Source organism: Pelecanus crispus, chromosome 1, assembly GCF_030463565.1.
Source record: "Pelecanus crispus isolate bPelCri1 chromosome 1, bPelCri1.pri, whole genome shotgun sequence".
Classification (NCBI taxonomy): Eukaryota; Metazoa; Chordata; class Aves; order Pelecaniformes; family Pelecanidae; genus Pelecanus; species Pelecanus crispus.
The window spans coordinates 170,470,527-170,491,359 of NC_134643.1; the positions used below are offsets into that span (position 1 = coordinate 170,470,527).

Genomic DNA, 20,833 nt, shown 5'->3' on the forward strand with positions numbered 1-20,833 from the left:
TATGAAATCTTAGGCACTAACTGAACATGAAAACCTTTCAGATTTGGACACAGCTATTCACACTAGTGCTTGACTGGTCATTTACTAAGCCTGCAGCATGGCATATATAAGTGTGTTCATGTTTCCTTTTCATTAATTTTTGCTTCAGTCATAGCAGATATGCACTTGCTTACATGGCTAAACTCAAAACATCACTTGGAACATATTAAAGATGCAAATGTGTTAACTGGGCTAGCAAAACATCATTAAATTCCTGTGTGGGATACTACACTTTCATAATTAACACTCTTTCTGCATTAAAGTAGCTTCAGTTTGGTTTATTCATTCAATGAACTGAGTCAAAAATGAGCTAACATCACTGATTAGTAAATTCACAGTCTTCAGCTTAATTTTACCAAGTGCCCACATGTGGATGAGTGCTACAAAAACTTTGGCCCTGAGAATGCAGAGTTAGAATAGAAACAGTTAGAACGAAATGGTCATTTTAATGAATATAAGCCAACTTGTGCCTCCCATCATATAATTCTAACAGAATAAAATAAGAAGCTGCGCTGCTAAGGAAGATAAGAAACCATAACTTTTATTGAAGAGAACAGACGATACGGTATTTTGCTCATAGACTCACAGTTGTGAATGGCAGATTGGTTTTACTTCATTAAAGAGGATATAATGATTCTTTTAACTACAAAAGACCAAGAAGAGTTTGATACAATTGGAAAGAATAATATTCATTTCTAGAAAAAATAATGAGTGAACTCATTCTATGAATGCATTAATAATATTATATGAATACCAATTTTTTATCATCTGTATTACATAAATGACATTAACAAAATCAAGCTGTACACATAATAATCTACAGAATATTCTCCATAATAGGACTATATAAAGCAAATCTTTTCTTATATAGAGAAAAACTTACTGCAAACTTTCACAATTAGACACATAGGAAAAATCAGTGGTTTTCACATAAGGTTTTCACATAAAACTCCTAACCAATCTCCAGATCTCTAAAATCACCCTGCTTGAGTATCTAAGTCAGCTGTGAAAATGTAAAAACAAAAATCCCCAGCATAATCTAAGTTTCAGTAGCGTATTTTCACAGTTTGTACAGGATGCTCCATGAAAATCTGACCTATAGTCTTCAGCAGATGCAACATAGCAATATGAAGGTTGAAAGGAACATCTGTAAATGCTGCGGTACTGAACATCAGTACTCAGAAGTTTCCTTCTGACTGGTAAGGACTGGTAAGCCTGCAGTGTTTATAGAGGACTGCTGTGAACATTACAGTCAAAGAGGACCCCATAGAAGATATTTCACAACCCAAAATACTGTTTAAATAATTCATTGAGAGCTGTTGCATTAAATTGCCATGGCTAAAGGTGATAAATAATTTGTTTTTAGAAATATAAAATGTTTCAGAACATCACTGTGTGAAAGGGGCCTCATTGTAAAATATCACTAAACATTATTTGAAAGATATCCTGTACATCAAAGTTGAATTCAGTTAGATCATATTTCTTTTATAAGAACTTCAGGGAGGCACGAATACACAAATATTCTGTCTAGTATAATCTGCTATGATTCAGAGTTATTTATTTTATGTTAGGCTTATTTTTGAACTATGCAGCAAAGCCTCCTGCATGAGTTTTCCCTGGTATTAATATGAAACCTTATTATACAAAAAGGAGATGATAGATTTTTTGGTTTATGGCCTCTGTTGTTTCATGTCATAAACTATGGTAAAGTAGTCCAGAATGCCCTAGGAAAACCTCTAAGAGTCATCAGATCACTAATACTAAATTCTGGAGTAAGTCTATTTCTATATGGTTGTGTAAAATGAAAGAACAAATCGCTCCAAAATGAAGGTATGATGATGCCGTAATTGAAACTCTTAGAATATCCTTGGTCACCATTCTTTCTCATGCCTATCTTTCAACTGTCTTCTGTTGAAAGACACTTTATAAATGCTCTTATTTATTTAATGTGGCTCTAATCGTGTTTTCAAATTTCAAAGTCAATACATTTTGTAAATTATAATTTACCAGCATAATAAAAATTAATTCACTTGGTGTAAGAACCCTTCTATCATAACCCCTGTTGTGCATGACAAATCACTCAAACGTTTCTAGGACAAACACTACAGAAAATTATATATTTGCTCAAGCAAACAAAGGAAAAACAGTAATCAAATGCAATACATATTTTCCTGCTTTTATGTAATTAAATTAATTCCATCCTGAAATGTTGTGAGATTTATCTAAGCACATATTGAGAACTGATATTACTACTATTAAAGCAGGAATGAATTTATTGTTCTATCTCATGATAAAATATTGAACAAACCCCACAATTCATATAAACAAAGGGATCGTACTATATGCCACTTAATTTTTTCCACTAATGTCAGAGTTGGATCACCTAAACCCAACTGACACAGGGATCTGAATTTCAGCTTTTATATAAACTACCTAGTTTTTACATAATCTATCACCAAGCCAGTGTCCTTCTTTCTTCTAATTTTTGTCTTTCTCTGGAATAAATAGTTCAGATTATATTCTCCACTATAATTCCCAAATTCATTAAGCTAACCTAAAAATAATGTTTAAGGTTTCTCAAAAGAAAAGACAACAAAAAGTTACCTCCAGAAAGTCAGCAACCAGAATATAATTATTTTTTATTATTCAATTACATGTTGAAGCCAGAAATAGAAATGCCTTTGGTTTTCTACTTCAACACAGAAAAATTTATCATAAGCCCTTCTCTTTCTTCTGACAAGCAAAGTAGGATCAACAAGAAATTATTTGTGATTGGGGGTGCAGTGGTAAACCTAATGCTGTTGCTGATTAGTCATCGAATATATCCTGATGTCAGCAGTTTTCCAAATGAAAATGTATAAATTGTAATGAAAAAAATCCTCCTGAATTCGGGGAGGACCTTTGGAGCCCCATGTCTTTATAGGCCAGATGACCTGACTTTTCACTACAGCCCAGATGCCATAGGCTGGTGAATTCACTTTCAAGCATCCCCAAAGGGGTAGCAGCAATTCAAAACAAAAATATTTCAGATTTCAGGCATTTGGATTTATCAATTTATTTAATTTTCATTTTCTTTACAAAACATTCAGCCTACAAGTATCCTTATTCACCATATACCTGCTAAGTCGACTGTGTTTTGTTTATCTGAAAACTTCTGCTTTGCTTGCTGTAGAATGTTATTGGTGCTAAGATTTTATGAGTTCATGGGAAGACTAAACATTCACAGTTCTGGGTCAGGCATTTCCAAATTTGCAGATTGTGAGGAAACACATATTTACAATTGTTTTTCTCTATGCATCTGTCACTGGTCCTTGTTGGCAATAGTATATTACACAAAACAGTAAGAGCCATAATGGGCTGTTCCCACATTTCAAGTTGCTCAGGCAAATCTTTTGCATAGGTAGCAAGTGGTGCCTATTATGGCAGTTTACATTCTGCTTCATTATGAAGTGATGACTACCTCAAATACAAGAGAACTATGATGAATTCATTATATCTCCTTATATCACCATTTCTCCTCTTTTGTTGGCTAAGAACAGACTCAGGATTGTACTCTTGTTTCAGAATATTTAAGAATCAAAAGAGAAAATTCCTTTCCCCAGCCTAAGAGCTGTGCTAAAGCTAAGCATTTATTTGATGATAGATGCTTATTATAATCACTTTCTAACAACTTGTTCAGCAATTAAAATCAATCATGCTGTTTAGCTCCTCTTAATTTGGATACTTTAGATATGTGTTTCATATGAAACTCTTCCTTCCAAACTTGATTAGCTGTTTTTAATAATCTCCATTAGTCTTGAATCCTTCAACACACATAATTTTACTATTTACTTCTCTCACAGCTATTTTTTATTTCGGTGGAATCACTGGTCTCAAAATGTACAGTACATATTCTGCTCTCCTCTGTGGATTTTTAATCCACCTCTCTTCACATTCTAGCCAGGCACTCTGGACCACCAAAGCTGTATAAATATCAGTTAAACCACTTTACATTCATGCATGAGGACAATCTCAATCTATTTGCATAATTCCCATTATTTTATCTTTAATGCTAAGATACCACTAAAATTCTGAACCCTTGCATGCAATTCTTGTATGCTTTGGTAGTGCATAGCTTATTAATTGCAATTCCTCTTTAATATATCCTATAACACTACATTTCCATGTATCCTATAACACTAAATTCCAAGTATTTCATCGTGGCATTCAGTTATGCCTTTAAAACTGAAGTCTGAATTTCATGCTCAGCCACTGTAGTCACACAATTGGGTAAAATAGTTGAAGGGCTGAAGCCTCCTCTGAGACATCCTCTCCCTCATTCTGCAGTGATGTGGACCTTGCGACAGTAGTCTTGCAAATCCTGCCCACGACCAATCTTGTCTGACATGAATACAGGAATTTGAGGATTCTGGTCTCAGTTTTGATAAAAGCATGAGCCTACGCCATGTGACAGGCTAGATTCAGAACAATTTCTAGTTTCAGGATCCAGGGCCATATTGCCATGACATTATGATTTAAAAAAAAAAAAAAAAGGCTTAAACCAAAAAGGAAACAGCTGAAGCATATGAAATGTAAACTGTTAAGTAAGCTTTTATTCCAGTAATACCCTGGTTTTTGATTTTTCTAACCTTTTCCCATTCAGGCTTGATAATCTCTTAGATGGTATTAGAGATGGCAAAGGCTGTAAGATTTATCTGAGATATTATATTACAGCTGTTAAAACCTTGAACTACTTCCTTTAGAAAAATGCACGGAAAAGGAGAAAGAAGAACTGCAAAGATTTTTTCTGAAAACATATCCACTTCTGTCTCCAGGGCTTATCGCTACTTGCAGCTTGAAACACAGATACAGCAAACAGTTTTAGCAATCTCTTCAGGTCCTGATACACTCACACCAGCATTATGTAGCTTATGATATTGCTTTCCCATGTCAGGCCCAAAACTGCAGTCATCAGCAGCTACAGTACATAATTTTTAAATAGAAGGCAAAACTGGATAGAAATGAAGAAGAATCTCAAAACAGATAAAATCTATTTATCTTTAACTAATTTGAACAATACAGACTTTCCCTGACCTGGGCCAGGAACTCTGCACAGATGAATTCACCAATATCTTTATTTATCACCATACAGGTGGAAGAAAAAAAGAAGAAAAAAGAGTGAGTGTACTGGTTCAGGTGTTCTTCAATATTTACAGAGAAAAGTGATGATGCCTGCTCAGGTCATTATTGCTTCTAAAATGTCACAGTATCCTGGGATCATGACAACAGAAATTGAGCAACACAGGATTTAGATAATCCTAGATTCAGAATCAGAGGGCTGGAAGAGATTTTAAGAGGTATCCAATTTACCTCCATATCACTAAGGAAAAATCGGCTTTTGCTGCATCATTTCTCAGCGCCTTGCTTTGCCTATTCTTAAACATCATCCTTCAGGCAGATGCTGGACCCCAAAACCATCTGGTTTTGTCCCTTATTGTCCTTGCCACTAGAAAACTCTCCCTAATATTTGATCAAAATATATTTCAAGTGTTTGCTATGTGTCCTAGCAGATAACGGATACTTTTCTTCCCCCTAGCAACAGCCTGTTTGCACTTTGCATTTTCTCCTAATGGTTTTTCTTCTCCAGGTTAAACAAATCTAATTCTTTGACTCCTTTTTTGTAAGTTGAGTTTCCTAGATTCTTGATTGATTTCACAATGCTTCTGGGAATACTCTTCGAGTATGCCACAGTTTTCCTGAAAATGCTAATATTGGGCTCAGGCTGAGTTTCATCAAGATCATTTTGAATTGCTTACCCTGGTTTCTGCATGTTACTAGTCCCTTCTAATCTATTTTGCCTGCACAGTGGTTAGGCTCACTGCCTCCAGTCCACATTCCCAAAGCCTGACATCTTCATTTCCCTTCACAGTATCCCCAAACACAATCACTTCTGATGCTGCTCATCTCCCATTAGAACTCTTTGCTAGTTGATTGGTTCATTCATCCATTTCAAATGTCATTTCCCAGCACAATCTATGGGGCAGATCAGGAGCCTTTCTTGCTCAAACACAACATCCCTTGTTTCTGAATTTGCAGAATTTATTTCTTTGAGTGTGTTTCTGAGGCTGAGTTTGACTTCCCATAACTAAGAGAAATCTCCAGGCACCGCACACCCAGTGTGTGTGCTCCTCTCCTGCATGCTTGTGTCACATGTGCCTTACTTTCATAGCAAGAACACAGACATGTCTAAACACAAAAAGAAGAGAATGCCATGTTTCCCTAGATTAACAGTTCTGTAATAGTACTAAAAAACCCCTGATCTCAGTCAAAGCACAGGAAAGATTTTTTTCCCCTTTCAGTTACAAAAGAACAAATATAAACAAATAACATTGAACAAAGGATATTTTGACTGAGAAACAAGGCAAAATGAAGGGGAGGAAGAGGACAGATGTGAGCACCTTCATACAGCTACTGAAGCAGGAGAATATGTACCACAATCTATTTAGTGTACAAGTAGAGGTATTGAGGTGTAGGAACTAATCTGCAGGTCTCAGCTCCAGCTGACAATCTAGAGCAACTCAGAGTATCCTGTTCTTCTGATTTTAATCAGCACTCTGTCCTTCTAAATATTATCTACATGTCAGCTCTTTCAGGAAGTTAACATTAAAATTTACAGACCAAAATTTTATATGTATAAAATATATATACACATAGATAAAAATATACATATGAAAACAAAATATTTTAGTAAGGAAATTTATAAGTTAAACTAATATCAAAGTGGTCTTACTTTTAAGATACAGTGCTTTTGTCACCAATTATATCTTTAGGTTGATCCCCAAATAAATAAATTGCATTAATTAAATATTTTTAGTCAAATTAAATAACTTTTAAAAGACACTATGGTCTAGAATTAAGCAGGATGTTTCATTTCTGTATAAGGACTGAAGTGTCTAATCAAGCAAAATCAAACAGTATAGTACATATATCAAACTGTATCATTACAGTAAGTGATGATGTTGCTGAGAGCCTCTGGGTGAGGATTAGGGGGATGGAAAGGAAAGGGTATGTTGTTGTGGGTGTCTACTACCAATTGCCCAGCCAGGATGATAGCACTGATGAGTTATTCTATAGGCAATTAGGAGAAATCTCTGGTTTGGTAGCCCTTGTCCTTATGGGAGATTTCAACTGGGAATATCATACCACTGAGATGAGCAGGTCTTGGGAATTCTTGAAGTTCGTAGGAGATAACTTCTTGTCACAGTGAGCCAATGAGGAAAAATGCCCTCCTAGACTTGTTATTTGTGAATAAGGAAGGACTCGTAGGAGATGTGATGGCAGGTGACTGTCCTGGCCACAGTGATGATTAAATGGTTGAGTTCAAAATTTTCAGTGTAATGAGAAAAAAAGGACAGCAGAGTTGCTACCTTGGACTACAGGAGAGCAAACTTTAAGCTGTTCAGGGAGCTATTTAGCAGAGTACTCTGGGAATCTGCTTTTGAGGGCTTAGGAGTCCATGGGTGCTGGTCACTCTTTAAGAACCACCTTTTAGAAGCACAGAAGAAGGCAATTCCATTGTGTCGTGGGTCAAGCAAGTGGGGCAGAAGACCAGCTTGGCTGAACAGTGTGACAGTGTCCTCCCTAACCCCCCCACCCTGACCTTTATCTCCCATAACCCTGCTTAAGCAACAACCACCAGTGGTGGTCCTAATGGATGCATCTGTTTGTGATGGCTGCATCTGGCTCAAAGTGGATTCAGGAGACAGATTAGCCAAATTAGCCAAGGGCTAATTTGAGCAACGCACCTACCTAACCACAGAGCTGGTCAATGCCCAACTCAAGCCAAATTTGGAAGAAACTAAAACCTGTGGTTGGTATGCAAATATGACTATGAGTCAATCATCTTACGCACATAAATAGCAAGCAGCCCAAGAACCATTTGACCTCTACTGCATGGCAGCAGGCTGCATGACAGGATCACCCCTTCAGTAGGAATGCCTCTCAAGGTTATGCCTGCTGCAGAGATCCCTTACTCCTCGATACTGAGAGACTCCTTGCCACAACAGATCCTCAGTGACTAATAGCTTGATAAACTTTGTAAGCTTTACTAAGATTATATCCTAGATTGATTGTGCACATATAATCCTTCAGACATAAACCATTGACCAAGTAAGTCCAGGACTAAGTTTGGATCCAGACGCACCTAGACTCCTACAAGGGAAGGAGTTTAGAACGCAAGGGGGGTCCTCTCTCAACCTTGTGACTCAACAGGAGGGTCTCCCTAACAGTTTTGTATGACCCTGTCCTCTATGCAGTAAATAATCAAGTGTACTTTGTCATCGAATCTTGTTAAACCACCGTCACATTTACTATCACACTTTGTTAAATTGCTGTTTTACACCAATAAACATATTGCTGCTTCTCTCTTACAAGTGAAGTGCATCTCTCCATCTGCAACAAACAGGGAACTCCTCATGGAGCTCAGGAGGAAAAAGAAATCGTATGAGCTCTGGAAACGATTTCAGGCTTTGTAGAAGGAGTACAGAGCCGCGGTTCGTATATGCAGGGAGAAGACATGAAAGGCCAAAGCTCAATTAGAGTTGAAGTTGGCCAGTCTTGTTTCAGATAACAAGAAGGTCTTAGGTATGTTAATAGCAAGAGGAGGTCTAAAGAAAACATTGGATCGATGCTTGTTGAAGATTGTCATATCACTAACAGGGATGAAGAAAAAGTGGAGCCATTCAAGGGTTTTTTTTGCCTCAGTCTCTAATAATATTGATAGACCTTGGGCTGTGCGGTGCCCTGAGTCAGAGGACTATGAGTGTGGGAACAGTGACTTTCTTTTTGTGGACAGAAATTGTAAGGGACCAGCTGTATCAGCTGAATGTTCAAAAGTCCATGGGGTCTGACTGGATTCATTCCAGAGTGCTGAAGAAGATAGCGGATGTTATGGTAGGACCCTTCTTGCTCATCTACCAAAGGCCTTGGGAGTCTGGGGAGATTCCCACTGACTGGAAGCTAGGCAATATTATTCCAGTCTACAAAAAAGGGTGTGAAGGAAGACCCCGGGAACTACAGACCTGTTAGTCTAACCTCAGTTCCTGGAAAAATGGTAGAGAAGGTTATACTGGGTAGTATTGAAAGGCATTTAAAGAATAGTGCAATCATCAGGCACAGTCAGCGTGGGTTCACAAAGGGAAGGTCCTGTTTAACTAATTTGATATCCTTCTGTGATAAGGTCACCTGCCTAGTGGATGATGGGAAGGTGGTGGGTGTAATTTTTCTGGATTTTATTAAGGCTTTTAATACTGTCCCTCACAGCATCCTTCTGGACAAGTTGTCCAACTGTGGGATGAGTGGGTTCATGGTGCGCTGGGTGAAGAACTGGCTGAACAGCAGGGCTCAAAGGGTTGCAGTGAATGGGGCTACACCTGGCTGGTGACCAGTCACCAGTGGTGTTCTCCGGGTTCAAATCTGGGGCCAGTGTGTTCAATATATTTATCAACAATCTAGATGCAAGAGTTGAATGCACCATTAGCCAGTTTGCTGATGATACCAAACTGGGAGGTGCTGTTGACTCTTGTGAGGGACAGAAGGCCTTGCAGAGGCATCTAGACAGATTGGAGCATTGGGCAATCATCAATGGGATGAAATTTAACAAGTCCAAATACCGGATTCTGCACCTAGGACAGAGTAATGCCAGGCACAAGTATAAATTGGCAGAGGAGTGGCTGGAGAGCAGCCCCGCAGAAAGGGATCTGGGGGTGCTGGTCGACAGCAGGCTCAATATGAGTCAGCAGTGTGCCCTGGCTGACAAGAGGGCAAACCACATCCTGGGGTGCATCAAACACAGCATAGGCAGCCGGTTAAAAGAGGCGATTATCCCTCTGTATTCAGCACTGGTGCAGCCTCACCTGGAGTACTGTGCACAGTTCTGGGCCCCACAATTTAAGAAGGATCTGAAGGTCCTTGAATGCGTCCAGAGGAGGGCAGCAAAGCTGGTGAAAGGGCTGGAAGGAATGTCCTGTGAGGAGCAGATAAGGACCTCATAGGCTTGTCTAGTTTGGAGAAAAGGAGGCTGAGGGGCGACCTCATTGCTCTCTACAGCTTCCTGAGGAGGGGAAGTGGAAGGGAGGTGCTGAGCTCTTCTCCCTGGTATCCAGTGGTAGGATGCATGCGAATGGTTCAAAGCTGTACCAGAGGAGGTTTAGACTGGACACTGGGAAGCATTTCTTTACTGAGAGGGTGGTCAAACACTGAAACAGGCTTCCTAGAGAGGTAGTCAATGCCCCAAGCCTGTCAGTGTTTAAGAGGCGTTTGGACAACACTCTTAATAATACAGTTTAACTTTCTGAAGTGGTCAGGCAGTTGGACTAGATGATCATTGTAGGTCCCCTCCAACTGAAACTGTTCTGTTCTGTTCTGTTCTATTCTATTCTATTCTATCCTATCCTATCCTATCCTATTCTATTCTATTCCCTTACCCGAGGGGATGCAATACTCGACCTGTTGGTCACCAATGCAACTGAGCTCATTGGTGACATCACGACTGGAGGCAGCCTGGGCTGCAGTGATCATGTGCTGGTGGAGTTGACACTCCTGAGGGACATGGGAAAAATGAGGAGTATAGTCAGGACCCTAAATTTTAGAAAAGCAAACTTCGAGCTCTTCAAGGAGTTAGTCAGAGGGACCCCCTGGGAAATGGTCCTCAGGGACAGGGGAATGGAACAGAGCTGGCAGATCTTTACGGACAGGCAGATCTTTACAGACACCTTCCATAGAGTGCAAGAGCTATCAGTCCCCAAGTGTAAGAAATCAGGCAAGGAACGGGAGACCAGCATGGCTGAGTCGAGACCTGCTGGTCAAACTAAAGAGTAAGAGGGAACTGCACAGGCAGTGGAAGCAGGGACAGGTGTCCTGGGAAGAGTACAGGGAAGCCACCCGATTGTGTAGGGATGGGGTCAGGAAGGCCAAGGTGCAGCTGGAGCCGAATTTGTCAAGGGATGTAAAGAATAACAAGAAGGGCTTCTATAGGTATGTCAACTAGAAAAGGAAGGTTAAAGAAAACATACCCCCCCGCCCCTGATGAACAAGAATGGTGAACTTGTATCAACAGACGAGGAGAAGGCAGAGGTACTCAACAACTTCTTTGCCTCAGTCTTCACCAGCAACCTCTCTCCTCACCCCTCCTGAATCGATGGACCAAAAGATGGGGACCAGGGGGGTAAAGCCCCTCCCACTGTAAGGGAAGATCAGGTTCGAGACCACCTGAGGAACCTCAATGTACACAAGTCTATGGGACCTGATGAGATGCATCCCAGAGTCCTGAGGGAATTGGCTGATGTAGTTGCCAAGCCACTCTCCATGATATTTGAAAAGTCATGGCAGTCAGGTGAAGTCCCTGGGGACTGGAAGAAGGGGAATGTTGTGCCCATTTTTAAAAAGGGAAGAAAGGAGGACCCTGGGAACTATTGGCCTGTCAGCCTCACCTCTGTGCCTGGGAAGATCATGGAACAGATCCTCCTAGAAGATATGCTCAAGCACATGGAGGACAGGGAGGTAATTCAAGACAGCCAGCACGGTTTCACCAAGGGCAAGTGCTGCCTGACCAACCTAGTGGCTTTCTATAAAGGAGTAACTGCATCAGTGGACAAGGGAAAAGCAATGGATGTCATCTATTTGCACTTCTGCAAAGCGTTCGACACAGTCCCCCACAACATCCTTCTCTCTAAATTGGAGAGATACGGATCTGATGGGTGGACTGTTCAGTGGATAAGGAATTGGCTTGATGGTTGCATCCAGAGGGTCGTGGTCAATGGCTTGATGTCTACATGGAGACTGGTGACAAGTGGGGTCCCTCAGGGGCCCGTACTGTTTAACATCTTCATCAATGACATAGACAGTGGGATCGAGTGCTCCCTCAGCAAGTTCACAGATGACACCAAACTGAGTGGTGCGGTTGACATGCCAGAAGGACAAGATGTCATCCAAAGGGACCTAGACAAGCTGGAGAGGTGGGCTTGTGTGAATCTCATGAGGTTCAACAAGGCCAAGTGCAAGGTCCTGCACCTGGGACGGGGCAACCCCCAATATCAATACAGGCTGGGGGTTGAAGGGATTGAGAACAGCCCTGCAAAGAAGGACTTGGGGGTACTGGTGGATGAAAAGCTGGACATGAGCCAACAACGTGCCCTTGCAGTCCAGAAGGCCAACCGTATCCTGGGCTGCATCATAAGAAGCATTGGCCAGCAGGTCGAGGGAGGTGATTCTGCCCCTCTACTCTGCTCGACCTCACCTGGAGTGCTGCATCCAGCTCTGGAGCCCTCAGCACAAGAAGGACATGGACCTGTCGGAGTGGGTCCAGAAGAAGGCCACAAAAATGATCTGAGGGCTGGAGCACTTCTCCTATGAGGGCAGGCTGAGGGAGATGGGGTTGTTCAGCCTGGAGAAGAGAAGGATGCAGGGTGACCTTATTGCGGCCTTTCAGTACTTAAAGGGGGCCTATAGGAAGGATGGGGACAATCTTTTTCGCAAGGCCTGTTGTGACAGAACAAGGAGTAATGGTTTTAAACTAAAGGAGGATAGATCTTGACTGTATATAAAGAAGAAATTTTTTACAATGAGTGTGGTGAAGCACTGGCACAGGTTGCCCTGAGAGGTAGTGGAGGCCCCATCCCTGGCAACATTCAAGGTGAGGTTGGATGGGGCTCTGAGCAACCTGATGTGGTTAAAGCTGTCCCTGCTCACTGCAAGGGGGGGTTGGGCTAGATGATCTCTAAAGGTTCCTTCCAACCCAAAGCATTCTATGATTCTATGATTCTATTCTATTGTATTCCATTCTATTCTATTCTACCCTACTCTAGTCTACTCTAGTCTATTCTAGTCTATTCTAGTATTATAGTATAAACATAGTAATAGTATAATAATGTAATAACTAAATTATAATAGTACCATATAATATAATAATATAGGTTTGAAAAGATATAACATATTAATAGTAAGACTATAAGCAGCCATGAGTAATGATACAATAACCTTGTTCTTAGGAAATCTGTAATTACGAGACGCTAACTTCAAATTGTTACTGAAACATTTGGTAGGATTGGAGAAGAGCAGCAAAACAAAAGCCAGAAGGTAAAGTTTAGATTAAATCTCAAATACAGATATCTAAAGAAAGGACATGTCATCTTGAGAAGATCATTGAAACCTTAGGACAAAGATTCCCAAAGAGACTATCAAGGGAGTCAACCACTCATTGGGGCTTGGTGCTGCCAAAGCACTGGACTACCCTAGAAGGTAAATAGAAGTAGGCCTGTAGCTGTTTGCTGAAAGGGTACCATTAAGTTTCCTTAGGTATCATTAATCAATAAATTACAGCCCCTACCTAACCTTTTTAGAGATACTTGAAGCTGTAGGCTGTCACTGTTCCTTCTACTTGGCAGCAGCTATCTCCCACTTTACTAACTCACCTCACAGCCTTTAGCCACCTTCCTTGATATGACCTTTGATACTACCTACTAATACATGCTGTATTAACAGCAAGATCTTTATAAAAAAATAATTGTAATGAACCTCTTAATATTTTGGTCTCTATCATCACAAGGACTTCCTGCTCAGACAAATACTTGTTTTGGTGATGAAAGCAAAATAGAGATCAGCTCTCTGAAAATCCTTCTGACATCCACAAATGCTAGTGTTTTGTAAGCTGTGAAATACGCTGATTCCAGAGATATACATCCAGGAGCATAACAGTTTATTATTATCTCTTCTTTGCCATTACTGCTGAATGATGTCTCCCAAGCTGCTGCATACATAAAACAATATCTGTGTTTCACCTTTAAAATGTTTTATCTTTGTGTCTTAACTTTTAGCTCTCTCTTGAGAAACCATACATATTAAGAGATTACTTAATTCTTCAGAGCCAAAGTTTTAAGCAAACAGCTTGAGTCTGTTATCACACACTCTGGATTAAAAGGAGCATTTTATAAAGATCAAGCTCAAACAAAAATCCATATTCTTTCTCCAATTGTGTTTTGTAAATGCCAGTCTACTTTCTTTTCCAGTATATGTTTAGGTGCCATAAATTTGAAGGAGAGATGTCTGAACAGTAGAATTTTTTTTTTCCTCAAAATAGAGATGCAGGGAGAATTTTTGTTTTACTGTTTACAGCTGAAGCCTGAGAGAAGGAAACTCATGCTGATTTTTTTTTTTCAGACTAACCTTGTCACATACCTAGGGAAACAATGCACTTGACTTGAGTTGGAAGCTACTTTAGAGAAACATAAAATATAAAAGAAAAGACAAAAGTGAGTCAGAAAGGTACCTTCTTACAACATCTTCTCCATTCCAACACGGGAGTCCGTCGGCAGCTGCCAACTCATTACCGCACAGCTGATCAGCCAGGCCGCCGTAAAAGGCTCTGTAAAGCCGGAGGTGGCTGATAAATTCTCTGCACAGGGGAACATGGGAAATAATTGACAGTGTCAATCAATAACATTAAGCAGTACTGCTGTTGTGCGTTTCTACAAGAAGATAAAGAATGTGCTTATTCTATTACTCTCCATTGGTTCCAATTATTTTTTAAATCAATTTGTCAATTTCCTGTTAGATATGCTTGATTCTCTCAGATGCACTTCAGTAGTTTACAAAGCTGATATTCTCATTGGTCAAAGCAAAAAAAAATATTTTACTCATGCTCTGGAACAGTATTTTCCTCCAACCTGAAATTTTCTCGCATAGTTGTGATACAGTTTGCAATGTTACACTTGTACAAGTATACCAAAAAATGTTCCAAAAAAAAGCTTAGCAAATAAAAAAATAGGTGTATATGAATAAGTCATCTGTTTTTCAAAAGTGCTATCAACTAGTCCCCTACACAGTGTTACAAATGCTACAAAGAGTATTTGTTAATGGAGCAACTCAAGATTTAGGTAAAATGGGCTTAATATGTAGGTATTAAATACTTAATGGATATTTAAATTACTGTCTGAAAAATTACATCAGTTTTATCGTGTGCTGTGCTGGTAGGTTATAAATTATGTATTGCTATTTTAAATAATTGTCAAGAAGCCCGGAACTAATGATAAGTTTTTGTACTTAAATCAAAACAAATGAATGACTTTTTAGTTAGTATGTTTTTAACTGGATTGTGATATTTATGTTTACAAATTGTTTGCTTATGTATTGAAAATCTCTTCCTGGGACACCCATTCCTGATGTGAAAAATCAAAATATTTATTCATTCTGGTTTAGAACATCACACTATACTGAGTTATCTATGACCTGCAGGCCCAAAGAAAGGCACCAGCAAATGCTGTACTCATTGCTTTGTAAGCCAGCAAGCTTCACTTTATGTTAACTTCTTGTACAGTGTCCGGTGTTGTGAAAAACTGTGAGAAATATTCTATACATTTCGCTATATTTAGTCAACATAGGCCTAAAATGGCATAAGGAATTAAGTTGTTCAGTACTGTTTACTCCCAATTAAAACAGATAAAACTTGAGTGATTATATACAGTCCACCATTTAAAAAGCCACATGTTCTTTCTTGTAATTGTAGGGCAAATATTTTACACTGACCACGGTGACTGAGAATTACTGTGCCTATTAAATGTGATATGAGTGCCCTTAAGTCTAAAATTGCAGTTCTGAAAATCATGGGCAGGGTCAATTTTAACCATGCATCATATAATTGGCTATGCGCAATATATTTTAAAAATATAAATATGATTCATTCACACTCTCCCAGCCATGAATAATCATATCTTGTATTTCTCCATCCCCAGCATTGCATCCAGTGTGCACTGTATGTCTGCAATTTTCCTCCATTTGCCATTGAGTGGGATTGATTTTGATTTTATCTATGTTTTGGGTTTACATTCTGGATGAAAACTAGTGTTTAGAGTGTCCTCTCATAGTAAATAGTTGGAATTTCTTCGTCTGCACAATGAATCCATGTATAATACAGAAATTGAAATAAATACAGCTACCATAATATCTTGTGACAAACTGCATTCTAACAGAAAGGTCAGTTATTCAGTTTGTTAGTAAATACATCCTGAGGCAAAGCTAAAGTTAATACAGAAGTAATAACTGATTTCAACCCCTGTTTATGTCTGACCAAAGTAGTTAGAAGGGCAGATGGTATGAATGTCAATTTTCACATCATCATCTTCTAGACGAGATAGCATGTAATTATATGCAGCTGAGCACAAATGTGCAATTACAGTCAGTGGAAGCTGCAGATACTTCGTATCTGTTTATTTGGAAATGTTCTTTTTTTTTACAGTTTTATTCTCCTTGCTAAAAGCTGTCTGCAATGTTAAGTTTGGAAGAAAAAGCATTATACACTTTCAAGTTTGTATGTTACTACAGAAGGTTCTGCTTAGAATTTTTTAAATTCACCTGACAATTTTTGGTGTCAAAAGCACAGAGAAATTTCCTTTTCTTCTTGTACCACATAGTACTAGAAAATACCAGCTTAGGTCTGATGGTAAAAATAATTTAGGAAAAGTTCAGGCAGAGGCAGCCCAACATGCACTTTGAAATGTAAACTTTCATCTGCAGATGCATTTGAAAAATATTAGGAAATCAGTCACACATTTAATGGAGTCTTTTTGTTCATTTGTTTTCCTTGAGATAACTGTCATCAATCAAGTCAACAGTTTGGGAGAAGCCTATTCTTTTCTGCTAAAGCCTGTGAAAGTTGCTGAGAGCAACCTGCTGCCAGAAGTACATGGGAGGTAAATAAAGTGGAGTTTGACTTGGAGATCAGCACTTCCTTAAAAGCAGGCCGTAAGCATCCGCTGAAGTCGCCCTTCCATGTGAGGAATTGTTACAGTTGCCATGGGAATATAAAGTGAAATATAAAGTGATTGTGACTAATAAGGAAAGAGGTGATCCAGGAGGCAGCAAATGAAGATGGTAACAACTATGAAGTTCTTAAACTGAAATCTGTGTCAGTGGATCTCAAACTTTCTCCCCCCTCCCCCTTCTTGGTGTAGCACCTGTTGCATGCCATAAAGTATTTCCAGCATCTCAGGCAGGGGGAAGTCATGGGAAAACAACATTGCTTTGTGCTGCCCACTGCCTCTGATGCCCCTTGGGGTTTTTTGGGCAATCTCCCTGAGGCCAATCCAGACACCACTTATTTTGAAACACGGAACAGTCCCGGATTAAGTGATATTTTAGAATATGGTTTCATGTTTGCAGAGTGCTAGCAATCAGAAAACATCAAGAACTTGCTTAGCTATACAACACAGAGAAAATGTGCCTGTATAGTGGGTATTGCCTGATGAACTACTGTATTGGCTAAAGCAAACTTCTGGTTTCTATCTCTTTCCATTCTCACAATGTTCTCTAAATCTTGTGCGTGTTTGTTTTTTTTTTCCTCCACTATTTGGAACATGAAGGACCTTGCATTAACAAGAATGGTCTGCCTTGGAAGCTCAGAGGCACTTTTTCTTCTCCAGACATCAGGACTGAGCAATTATTCCCTGCAATTCTCTCACTTCAGTTTCCTTCTGCACTGCAACGTGAAATGAAAAAGACGACAAAGAAAACCTCTCTGTATTTTAGCAAACACTGTGATAGAAATAAAATTTCTGATTTTAACTTTGTACTTCATTTGCATAGTAGGGCCTTTAGTCTTAACTGTAATACTATCCTTACTCCTTACAGTGCTATTACTCCTTACAGTCATTAAAGACTTCATTAATTTGTCTAAAGATAGATTGGCCTTTGAGATGCCCTCAGCTATCCAGGATATCTGGAAAAGGCTGGAATATACGATACAACTTACAGGATACTGGCATCCTTCTTGACAGCAGAGGATCACTTGGGATACCTGAGGGAATCCTCAAGTGGCACTGGATGCTTGTAGTTGTGTGGGCAGCTGAATTGAGTCCTCCTTTCCACAGACTACAATGGCAGCTTAAACACCTAGCTCATATGCAGTTAGGTCATTTTATCCTGTAATGCTGAGCCAGGTATAAATCAAATCTCTAAGTCTTTGCAGTCACCTCAATTCACTATATACCGGCAAAAGACCCAAAGAAAAAAATCAGCTGGACTTGCTTGAAAGAGAATTTCAAGACTTAGCCCTAAATGATTAGTTGTCTCACTTTTCTCGGTAGAAAGGTATGCAAGAACAGTAATTAATTATTTTCTGTCTGATCAATTTGTTTCAAATAGTCTTCTGATAAAAGCCACAATCACTTCTTGACAGGTTTAATAATGCCTGCTGATGTTCAAGTCAAATGTAATTTGAAAATTTACACACACAGATAGAGCTAATGTTCATATCTTACCAATGTTACCCGCTCTTTTAAATACTTTAAACCACACCAAATGACTCTGGTCATATGTCCATTATTTCAGAAAACAAAATCTAGTCATGAAATTACTCTTTCCAAAATGTAACAGAGCAGATTGTGTTGCTGAAATGCTTCATTCTTTGCAGTTTTTATTTATTCTCTAGTAATGCATGCCATTGCATTGAATATAATCTATTCTGTTGTAAAATTAATGGCTTACTTTATTCTTTCTTTCTGGCTGTAAAACTAATGTCTTACTTTCTTCTGTTGGTGAGGGTTTCTTCGCTGTCTCTTGAGAACATCTTCAGCCCTTGATTATCTTTGTTCTGATCAAAGGAGCAACCTGGTGACTGCGTAGGCTTCCTTACAGGAGGACCACATACCTTGTTCACCTAAAAGGAAAAAAAGCCACAAGAAGAAGGAAAGAACACATGTAAACAAAAATTATTATGTATCTCAATTCAGTTTAAGTCCATTTTAATAAGAAAGTAAGTTCTGTGGACATTAAGCTAAAAAAAGTACCATTATTTATCATACTTCTCAACACTACATCCATAATGAATGCAGTAAACACATAATTAGTCATTTTATAGTAGAAAAAAACCCGAAGAAAATCACTCCTTTTGAAGGAATACTAGGTGTATAAGCAAGTCACCACATGTGTTTTATTGATTGTGGTTTTTTTTCTTCCTGTAAGGAAAGTATATTGTTATGCAGACAGTAAGAGTAACCTCAAGAGAACATGATGAGTTGTGAACAGCAGCATACTTCCATTTTTCCTGTAATATACCCAAATCACATTTTTAATATGCATTGAACTTTGTGATTCCTTTCAGGGTTGATGAATTATTATGGCATGTTCAGCACAGTTACCCAGAGCATATAGTGAACAGTTAGCATGGTGGAAACTTGCATTACAACTTTGCGAGATGTAAATTTAATGATCCAAGATGTAAGTTTAATGATTCGGACCATAGATGTTGAAAATATCAAGGGATTTTATGTGTCTGGCTTTCTGATCTAGATGTCAATAGATACAAATTCACATGAATTCCCATTCTCCTCTTTGTAAAATGTGATACTGAGCATTTTGTATGACAGAGGATATCAATTCACGTTCATAGCTTTTTATTCTTCCTAGTTACTGAATAAAAATAATTAGGGCCATACATATTTATTAAATAAGACATACTTCATGCTGGGGATCACATCAGAGAAGGTATTAAGCAGACTGTATAGCACGTATCTTGTGTAAGCTAGCACGCATGCACTACTGAAAAACTAATACTGTGTGTGATTCATGAAAACTCAGTTTCAATAGGTAGTCAACCTTTTTAAAATGAAAAGGGAGAGAAAATATCACTGTTGGGTCCAAGAAAGGGATCCAATTTTTGAAGCAGAAACATATTCAAAATGATACCATGAGAAAGTGGAAAGGGTGCATAGGTTATACAATAAGTATTATTGTTTCCTGTTGCATTTTATATCCCCAGATGTAGGAAGAGAGAAAGGAAATAAATCTCAAGTTACCATCACACACAGTAAAGAGAAAAGTGCAAGTCTTAGGGACTACCTTTCCAACTAAGAACTGCTGTAGTGTTAGTGAAGAAATACATCTAAAATTTAAAATAAAATGAACATATCTAATTTTGATGAGTGAGTTTGTTTTTATGCATGGTGTAAGTGGTGATAATGAAAGACCCATTGAATATACTTGCTTAGGCCAGTCAAAAGAAGAAAGAATCAGTATTATTACTACGTATGAATAAGTGTTCACCTTAAGAATTGGAAGTGAGGGTAAAGTTGAAAGTGAATAGTCCTTTTTGGTTGTAATTCTCATGCCTTAATTTAGGCATTCAAGATACAGTTTGAATCCTCTTCAAATGAGGTGCATGAATTTACCTGCAAGATAATTGTCCCTGGACATACAGCTAATGTCTTTTAAGAGGCTTAATGGGATACAATTTAAACATTACTTGAAGTATTCACCTCACCATTTGTTATCAGAGGCAGCGTCTTCTTGGACAGCATCTTACTACATTTGTTCTTGTCCTCAAATTCAGTTTCAAACCCCCCTCACACTTTTTCCACTATTTCCGCCATTAGCTCTTCTTCAGAGCACATTATCCCATGCTCTTCATCAGCTTAACTGGACTCCCATTTCCACCCCCATAAGTCTCTACACTCTTTCTAGGTTTCACCCATCCTTGTGTGAGTCTGTGCCTTCAGTGCTGCATTTCGCCACCCTCTGCAGCAGTGTATCCCATCGGTCACTCTACACCAATATAACACAATCTACCAGAAGAAAAAATGCTTTTGTCCTGTTACTTGTCTCACTTTGCTCATATTCTGTTATGCTCACTGACGTGACATGGGGAGCGTTATGCTTATGGTCAGCTTTTATTACAAAGCAACTGATGGTTTGGGTTGCCTCACTTCCAGCTTGCCATACACTCTTCAACAACTCTTTGTCTCATCAAGAATAAAAATAAGAGTTTAAC

General features: G+C 38.9%; 1 protein-coding gene across 1 annotated transcript in view; it reads right to left on the reverse strand.

The window, feature by feature from the left end:
• Positions 1-20,833, reverse strand: part of GPC5 (glypican 5) — a 778,126-nt gene that overhangs the window by 608,094 nt on the left and 149,199 nt on the right. The window contains exons 4-5 of the mRNA XM_075726418.1: positions 18,591-18,724; positions 14,342-14,467 (exon numbers count right to left, since the gene is read on the reverse strand). Of these exons, the coding sequence (XP_075582533.1) occupies positions 14,342-14,467; positions 18,591-18,724 (260 nt within the window). The remainder of the gene's footprint in view (positions 1-14,341; positions 14,468-18,590; positions 18,725-20,833) is intronic.